This window comes from Nerophis ophidion, linkage group LG09 (genome assembly GCF_033978795.1).
Source record: "Nerophis ophidion isolate RoL-2023_Sa linkage group LG09, RoL_Noph_v1.0, whole genome shotgun sequence".
Taxonomy (NCBI): domain Eukaryota; kingdom Metazoa; phylum Chordata; class Actinopteri; order Syngnathiformes; family Syngnathidae; genus Nerophis; species Nerophis ophidion.
Window position 1 is genome coordinate 1,402,097 of NC_084619.1, and position 10,000 is coordinate 1,412,096.

Below are 10,000 nucleotides of genomic sequence, written 5' to 3' on the forward strand. Positions count from 1 at the left end.
GAAACTTTTCAGGCTTCCTACTGACATTTTGGTTATGTTTGGCTTTTCCTTTGTTTCGAATCACTTCCTGTCCTGGTGCTCTTGTTTTGTCAGTGCTTCCTGTTTGGTGCCTGTGTTTTGCAGCACCTTTACTTTCTGTTCCTCCTGTCAGCACACCTGTCCCTTGTTTAATTACTTATATTTACAGGGAAAAAAAAGCCTAATACAAGAAAAAAAATACAAGACTTAAAGCCTAGTAACAAGGAAAAAAATGTTATCTAAAATTAAAATCCTACAATTAAGAAATAGTTGCACTCTGAGATTTTACCAGACTAAACTTGTTATATTACACATAAAAAATGTTCAAAATATAGAGACCCTATACTATAATAACAAAAAAATGACAAATATATTTGTATTGCAAGATTTATTTTTTTTTTGAAAAATTCCAAGAAAAAATCCTTAACTAGTGGTAACTTGATTTGATCATAATTATTTCTTAAAATTAAGAAATAATACATTTACGAGCATAAATTCATAGAATGATTTGGAAATAATTTTACAGAAAATATTGAATAAAATTGTCAGGCTTTGTTATGTTTGGGTTTTCCTTTGTTTAGAATCACTTCCTGTCCTGCTGCTCTTGTTTTGTCAAGTGTTTCCTGTTTGGTGCCTGTGTTTTGCAGCACCTTTACTTGCTGTTCCATGTCCTGTTCCTTGTTGAACTAGTTCTATTTAGTTCCACTTGGGTCTTCCTTCAGGGTTCAATCATTCTCTCTTGCTTTTGCTTTTGAGACCGATGTTTTGTGTACTGTTTTGGCTTCCACGCCGCTTTGTAGATCCTAAATTGTGTTTCATTTGCATTCCGTCTGCCGGTTTCTGTTTCCTTGGGGTCACCAGATCATGACAGAAATGATCCAACCCTGAAGGAGGCCCCCAGGTGGAACTAAATAGAAGTAATTCAACAAGGAAGAGGATACGGAACAGAAAGTAAAGGTGCTGCAAACACAGGCACCAAACAGGAAACACTGACAAAATAAGAGCATCAGGACAGGAAGAGATTCTAAATAAAGGAGAACCCAAACCTAACCAGAGTGTCAGTAGCAAGCCTGACAAGTTTCTTAAATACTTTCTTGTTAAATTATTTCCAAATAAATCTTCAAATTTATGCTCGTAAATATTTCTCAATTTTAAGAAATAATGCCGATCACATCAAGTAATTTAGGATTTTTTCATCGAATTTTGCAAATTTTGTTTTGTATTTTTTTTATTATTTTAGTATTTGGTCTTTATATTTTAGAAATATTTATTTATATGTAACATTACAAGTTTATTCTGGTAAATTCACATTTTCTGAAAAATCTCCGAGCACAACTGTTTCTTAATTCTAAGATTTGAATTAAAAAAAAAAAAAAATCTTGTTACTGGGCTTTAACTCTTGTCAAATTACATGTTTTTTTCTTGTATTATGCTTTTATTCTTGTAAATATAAGTAATTAAACAAGGGACAGGTGTGCTGAGAGGGGGAACAGAAAGTAAAGGTGCTGCAAAACACAGGCACCAAACAGGAAACACTGACAAAACAAGAGCACCAGGACAGGAAGTGATTCTAAACAAAGGAAAACCCAAACTTTCAGTAGCAAGTTTCTTAAATATTTTCTTGTAAAATTATTTTAGAAAAAATTTACAAATTTATGCTTGTTACATTGTATTTTAATTTTAAGAAATAATTTTGATCAAATCAGGTTATTAGTTTCTTAGAATTTAGCAAAAAATAAATCTTACAATACAAATTTATTCTTGTATTTTTTTTATTTATTATTTCAGTATTTGGTCTTTATGTTTAGAATATTTTTTATGTGTAACATTAGAAGTTTATTCTGGTAAAATCATATTGCCTGAAAAATTCTCAGGCGATCACAACTATTAAGTCCAGGATTTTAATTTTAGATCAAAAAATGTCTTGTTACTGGGTTTTAAGTCTCGTCAAATTACATGTTTTTTTCTTGTTTTAGGCTTCTATTCTTGTAAATTTAAATCTTATTTTTATTGTACAATTAGAAGTTTATTTCTGTTAAATTTGAAATATTTTCACCATATAAAATTCAGACTTTATTCTAAAAAATAGATTTTATTTTTAGTAATATTACAATTGTATTCTCCTAACATCCTATTTAATGGCAGGCCTACTTAATATGTTTTCTTTTGTCACATTATTATGCAGCACATGTGTTTTCTTCTACGTCTATGACTTGAACGAGTGTCATACTTCCCTTCCCCTTTATAGAAATTAAAGTCAATTAAAAAATATATATATTTCAATTCTGCCTAGCAACAAGTGACGAGCAGAAACATTCTGCCTTTTCTGTTGATGTACTCTTGGCAGCTTTAGTTTTTTACTTACTGTAACCAAAAACCTTGCAGCAATTTCAAAATAATTTCCTCTGAATGTTCTTTGGGTTTCGCACTCGCCCGAGCCTAAAAGTGAAGTGAAACATATTTATATAGCGCTTTTCTCTAGTGACTCAAAGCGCTTTACATAGTGAAAGCCAATATCTAAGTTCCATTCAAAGCAGTGTGGGTGGCACTGGGGGTCAAGTGTCTTGCCCAAGGACACAACGGCAGTGACTAGGATGGCGGAAGCGGGAATCGAACCTGCAACCCTCAAGTTGCTGGCACGGCCGCTCTACCAAGCGAGCTACGCCGCCCCTAAAAGCACGAAGTATTTGAATGGAATGGAAGACAAAGACCCAGGACTCAACTCTCTCTCCAGAAGCACAGGCACCACTCGGCCGTGGACACCTTGCCGTCCTTGTAGGAGTCGCAGGAGTTGAAGAAGGGGCGGATGCAGATCTCGTACTTGTCCAGGTTGATGGCGGCCAGCTCGGCCCGGTCCAGGTACAGATCGTTGTTGGTGTCCAGCTTGGAGAACATCCAACCGATGGAGTCCCTGCAGCTGGCCACCAGGCTCCTGTCCAGCACTGCACACACACACAACATGTCCAGCACTGCACACACACACAACATGCAAGTAGGAGACTTTGGCTTTTCACAAGACTCAGAGGATTCAGGAAGGAACTTTTGGATCTGACTTGAAAAAGAGGTTTGTGTGTACTAAAACGCGTGCAAACTTCATGCAGGCTTAATGCAGGCTTAATGCAGGCTTAATGCAGGCTTAATGCAGGCTTAATGCAAACTTAATGCAGGCTTAATGCAGGCTTAATGCAGGCTTAATGCAGGCTTAATGCAAACTTCATGCAAGCTTAATGCAGGCTTAATGCAGGCTTAATGCAGGCTTAATGCAGGCTTAATGCAGGCTTAATGCAGGCTTAATGCAGGCTTAATGCAGGCTTAATGCAGGCTTAATGCAGGCTTAATGCAGGCTTAATGCAAGCTTCATGCAGGCTTAATGCAGGCTTAATGCAGGCTTAATGCAGGCTTAATGCAAACTTAATGCAGGCTTAATGCAGGCTTAATGCAGGCTTAATGCAGGCTTAATGCAGGCTTAATGCAAACTTCATGCAGGCTTAATGCAGGCTTAATGCAAACTTCATGCAGGCTTAATGCAGGCTTAATGCAAACTTCATGCAGGCTTAATGCAGGCTTAATGCAAACTTCATGCAGGCTTAATGCAGGCTTAATGCAAACTTCATGCAGGCTTAATGCAGGCTTAATGCGGGCTTAATGCAGGCTTAATGCAGGCTTAATGCAGGCTTAATGCAGGCTTAATGCAGGCTTAATGCAGGCTTAATGCAAGCTTAATGCAGGCTTAATGCAGGCTTAATGCAGGCTTAATGCAGGCTTAATGCAGGCTTAATGCAGGCTTAATGCAGGCTTAATGCAGGCTTAATGCAGGCTTAATGCAGGCTTAATGCAAACTTAATGCAGGCTTAATGCAGGCTTAATGCAGGCTTAATGCAGGCTTAATGCAGGCTTAATGCAAACTTAATGCAGGCTTAATGCAGGCTTAATGCAGGCTTAATGCAAACTTAATGCAGGCTTAATGCAGGCTTAATGCAGGCTTAATGCAGGCTTAATGCAAACTTAATGCAGGCTTAATGCAGGCTTAATGCAGGCTTAATGCAGGCTTAATGCAAACTTCATGCAAGCTTAATGCAGGCTTAATGCAGGCTTAATGCAGGCTTAATGCAGGCTTAATGCAGGCTTAATGCAGGCTTAATGCAGGCTTAATGCAGGCTTAATGCAGGCTTAATGCAGGCTTAATGCAGGCTTAATGCAAGCTTCATGCAGGCTTAATGCAGGCTTAATGCAGGCTTAATGCAGGCTTAATGCAAACTTAATGCAGGCTTAATGCAGGCTTAATGCAGGCTTAATGCAGGCTTAATGCAGGCTTAATGCAAACTTCATGCAGGCTTAATGCAGGCTTAATGCAAACTTCATGCAGGCTTAATGCAGGCTTAATGCAAACTTCATGCAGGCTTAATGCAGGCTTAATGCAAACTTCATGCAGGCTTAATGCAGGCTTAATGCAAACTTCATGCAGGCTTAATGCAGGCTTAATGCGGGCTTAATGCAGGCTTAATGCAGGCTTAATGCAGGCTTAATGCAGGCTTAATGCAGGCTTAATGCAGGCTTAATGCAAGCTTAATGCAGGCTTAATGCAGGCTTAATGCAGGCTTAATGCAGGCTTAATGCAGGCTTAATGCAGGCTTAATGCAGGCTTAATGCAGGCTTAATGCAGGCTTAATGCAAACTTAATGCAGGCTTAATGCAGGCTTAATGCAGGCTTAATGCAGGCTTAATGCAGGCTTAATGCAAACTTAATGCAGGCTTAATGCAGGCTTAATGCAGGCTTAATGCAGGCTTAATGCAGGCTTAATGCAAACTTAATGCAGGCTTAATGCAGGCTTAATGCAGGCTTAATGCAGGCTTAATGCAGGCTTAATGCAAACTTAATGCAGGCTTAATGCAGGCTTAATGCAGGCTTAATGCAAACTTAATGCAGGCTTAATGCAGGCTTAATGCAGGCTTAATGCAGGCTTAATGCAGGCTTAATGCAGGCTTAATGCAAACTTAATGCAGGCTTAATGCAGGCTTAATGCAGGCTTAATGCACCTTCCCGTGGCCAAATTCAAGCACTTTTTAAGGACTTTCAAGATCGATTTTCCAGTTTTTCCAGGACCCTTCAAAAGGCCAAAACCAGTGTGGACCAATCCATAGACTTGTTGTTTGAGGACACAATACCAAGGTCCTGAGTCGTTCTAGTACTCTGGCTTCCTCCCACCTCCAAACACATGCACCTGGAGATAGGCCCCTCCCACCTCCAAACGCATGCACCTGGAGATAGGCCCCTCCCACCTCCAAACACATGCACCTGGAGATAGGCCCCTCCCACCTCCAAACACATGCACCTGGAGATAGGCCCCTCCCACCTCCAAACGCATGCACCTGGAGATAGGCCCCTCCCACCTCCAAACACATGCACCTGGAGATAGGCCCCTCCCACCTCCAAACACATGCACCTGGAGATAGGCCCCTCCCACCTCCAAAGACATGCACCTGGAGATAGGCCCCTCCCACCTCCAAACACATGCACCTGGAGATAGACCCCTCCCACCTCCAAAGACATGCACCTGGGGATAGGCCCCTCCCACCTCCAAACACATGCACCTGGAGATAGACCCCTCCCACCTCCAAAGACATGCACCTGGAGATAGGCCCCTCCCACCTCCAAAGACATGCACCTGGAGATAGGCCCCTCCCACCTCCAAACACATGCACCTGGAGATAGGCCCCTCCCACCTCCAAACACATGCACCTGGAGATAGACCCCTCCCACCTCCAAACGCATGCACCTGGAGATAGGCCCCTCCCACCTCCAAACACATGCACCTGGAGATAGGCCCCTCCCACCTCCAAACACATGCACCTGGAGATAGGCCCCTCCCACCTCCAAACACATGCACCTGGAGATAGACCCCTCCCACCTCCAAAGACATGCACCTGGAGATAGGCCCCTCCCACCTCCAAAGACATGCACCTGGAGATAGGCCCCTCCCACCTCCAAAGACATGCACCTGGAGATAGGCCCCTCCCACCTCCAAACACATGCACCTGGAGATAGGCCCCTCCCACCTCCAAACGCATGCACCTGGAGTTAGGCCCCTCCCACCTCCAAACACATGCACCTGGAGATAGGCCCCTCCCACCTCCAAACACATGCACCTGGAGATAGGCCCCTCCCACCTCCAAACACATGCACCTGGAGATAGACCCCTCCCACCTCCAAAGACATGCACCTGGGGATAGGCCCCTCCCACCTCCAAACACATGCACCTGGAGATAGACCCCTCCCACCTCCAAAGACATGCACCTGGAGATAGGCCCCTCCCACCTCCAAAGACATGCACCTGGAGATAGGCCCCTCCCACCTCCAAAGACATGCACCTGGAGATAGGCCCCTCCCACCTCCAAACACATGCACCTGGAGATAGACCCCTCCCACCTCCAAAGACATGCACCTGGGGATAGGCCCCTCCCACCTCCAAAGACATGCACCTGGGGATAGGCCCCTCCCACCTCCAAACACATGCACCTGGAGATAGACCCCTCCCACCTCCAAAGACATGCACCTGGGGATAGGCCCCTCCCACCTCCAAACACATGCACCTGGAGATAGACCCCTCCCACCTCCAAAGACATGCACCTGGAGATAGGCCCCTCCCACCTCCAAAGACATGCACCTGGAGATAGGCCCCTCCCACCTCCAAAGACATGCACCTGGAGATAGGCCCCTCCCACCTCCAAACACATGCACCTGGAGATAGACCCCTCCCACCTCCAAAGACATGCACCTGGGGATAGGCCCCTCCCACCTCCAAAGACATGCACCTGGGGATAGGCCCCTCCCACCTCCAAACACATGCACCTGGAGATAGACCCCTCCCACCTCCAAAGACATGCACCTGGGGATAGGCCCCTCCCACCTCCAAACACATGCACCTGGAGATAGACCCCTCCCACCTCCAAAGACATGCACCTGGAGATAGGCCCCTCCCACCTCCAAAGACATGCACCTGGAGATAGGCCCCTCCCACCTCCAAAGACATGCACCTGGAGATAGGCCCCTCCCACCTCCAAACACATGCACCTGGAGATAGACCCCTCCCACCTCCAAAGACATGCACCTGGGGATAGGCCCCTCCCACCTCCAAAGACATGCACCTGGGGATAGGCCCCTCCCACCTCCAAAGACATGCACCTGGGGATAGGTTGATTGGTCCCTAGTGTGTGAATGTTCTCTATCTGTGTTGGCCCTGTGATGAGGTGGCGACTTGTCCAGGGTGTACCCCACCTTCCGCCTGAACGCAGCTGAGATAGGCTCCAGCCCCCCCCCCCGCCACCCCGGAAAGAACAAGCGGTAGAAAAATGGATGGATAGTAACAGTAGTACTAGTAGTAGTGTATAATAGTAGAAGTAGTTTGAACCTGATGCCGTGTTTTTGGTTCCAGTCTTGCTGCTGTTGTTGTTCTGCTTGGCGTTGTTCTGGAGGAGTTGAAACCAGTCCCGAAGACGCTGGCCCAGATCAGCGAGATCCTGTCCAGTGCAAGTCTCTGTATGGATCATTAGGAGTCACATGGTGGTCATTATCACTATTAGGAGTCACATGGTGGTCATCATCACTATTAGGAGTCACATGGTGGTCATTATCACTATTAGGAGTCACATGGTGGTCATCATCACTATTAGGAGTCACATGGTGGTCATCATCACTATTAGGAGTCACATGGTGGTCATCATCACTATTAGGAGTCACATGGTGGTCATCATCACTATTAGGAGTCACATGGTGGTCATCATCACTATTAGGAGTCACATGGTGGTCATCATCACTATTAGGAGTCACATGGTGGTCATCATCACTATTAGGAGTCACATGGTGGTCATCATCACTATTAGGAGTCACATGGTGGTCATTATCACTATTAGGAGTCACATGGTGGTCATCATCACTATTAGGAGTCACATGGTGGTCATCATCACTATTAGGAGTCACATGGTGGTCATTATCACTATTAGGAGTCACATGGTGGTCATTATCACTATTAGGAGTCACATGGTGGTCATTATCACTATTAGGAGTCACATGGTGGTCATCATCACTATTAGGAGTCACATGGTGGTCATTATCACTATTAGGAGTCACATGGTGGTCATTATCACTATTAGGAGTCACATGGTGGTCATTATCACTATTAGGAGTCACATGGTGGTCATTATCACTATTAGGAGTCACATGGTGGTCATTATCACTATTAGGAGTCACATGGTGGTCATTATCACTATTAGGAGTCACATGGTGGTCATTATCACTATTAGGAGTCACATGGTGGTCATTATCACTATTAGGAGTCACATGGTGGTCATCATCACTATTAGGAGTCACATGGTGGTCATCAGGTGCATCTTACCACGCTTGCTGCCTTTGGTGGTGGGAGCAGCTGTGGTGGAACACGGACACAGACCTGAACACTTCAGGGTCAGCTCCTTCCCCGTAAGACACGCCTGCTGCTCCAGCTTGCACTGCACAAGACAAACGCACACAATAAAACACACACACACACACACGCACGCACACACACACACACACACACACGCACGCACGCACGCACGCACGCACGCACGCACGCACGCACGCACGCACGCACGCACGCACGCACGCACGCACGCACGCACACACACACACACACACACACACACACACACACACACACACACACACGGTCGACGTGGACAAGGGCGCGTGAAGGTGAAGTGGAATGACTTATTGCGGCGACGGCCATCAAATATTCATGAGGGTGGCGTCGGTCGGACGGCACACTTCCAATCTCACCTTCAGCCGCACAATGTCAGCGGCGGTGACGCACAAGTCAAAGTATGAATCCATACAAAGTATGAATCCATACAAAGTATGAATCCATACAAAGTATGAAACCATACAAAGCACACATGGGGACGTTTTATTGCATGTTTCTAGACACTTTAGTCCAAGCACCTCCAGAGAATGTCTGGATGGATGGATCTACATTCTGTGTCATTTACAGCCAAGTCACAAAGTGCATTATTTCTTATCGGGTTTAGAGCAGGGGTTGGGAACCTTTTTGGCTGAGAGAGCCAAGAAGCCAAATATTTTAAAATGTATTTCCCTAAGAGCCATATCATACTTTTTTTTAACACTGAACACAACTAAACGCGTGCATTTTTAAGTAAGACCAACATTTCCAGAGTACAATAGGTCTCTTATTCTTTGTAATAACATTGTTATTCTGAAGCTAACTGTGGAGGGGGCGTGGCCTGCGGGCCTGCAGCGAAGCAGGGAGTTGCCATGACCGGCCTCGAAATCAGCGACAGGTGCGTAGACGGCCCACCTGGGCCTTTTTATCTAATCACCTGTCGCTCTGTTATAAGCAGCAGCCAGGAGGAGAGACGGGGTTGGTGCTGGAGCCAGAGCGTGAGCAAGAACGAAAGAGAAAAAGACAATTGCTGGAAAGCAACTGAGAGACTAATTGAAAAAACAACAACAATATTTTACCCCAAAACAGGCTCTCATGTCAGTACTTGGTGGTCTGAAGAACCCCCAGGAGGGCGAGCCCCACACTAACCAATAATAAATAAATTACTTCTTACCATTACCGCAACTTCTTGAACATAAAAACGCATGAGAATGTTTTATATTTTGAATGTTATATTTAACACTATGATTAAAAGTGGAATTATTCATTACTTATCGTGTTAAGCAATGTCAGCTCAGATTTACCTGAGAGCCAGATGCAGTCATCAAAAGAGCCACATCTGGCTCTAGAGCCATAGGTTCCCTAGCCCTGGTTTATAGTGTAGCGTCCTGGAAGAGTTATTTGTAGGTGTTTGTTCTGATGTGTTTATGTTGTGTTACGGTGCGGATGTTCTCCCGAAATGTGTTTGTAATTCTTGTTTGGTGTGGGTTCACAGTGTGGCGCATATTTGTAACAGTGTTCAAATTGTTTATACAGCCACCCTCAGT

At 44.8% G+C, this 10,000-nt stretch overlaps 1 protein-coding gene across 1 annotated transcript in view; it reads right to left on the reverse strand.

Annotated features, from left to right (window-relative positions):
* spock2 (SPARC (osteonectin), cwcv and kazal like domains proteoglycan 2) overlaps positions 1-10,000 on the reverse strand; it is a 96,708-nt gene that overhangs the window by 19,800 nt on the left and 66,908 nt on the right. Inside the window, exons 5-7 of the mRNA XM_061910020.1 lie at positions 8,412-8,523; positions 7,428-7,553; positions 2,742-2,960 (exon numbers count right to left, since the gene is read on the reverse strand). Of these exons, the coding sequence (XP_061766004.1) occupies positions 2,742-2,960; positions 7,428-7,553; positions 8,412-8,523 (457 nt within the window). The remainder of the gene's footprint in view (positions 1-2,741; positions 2,961-7,427; positions 7,554-8,411; positions 8,524-10,000) is intronic.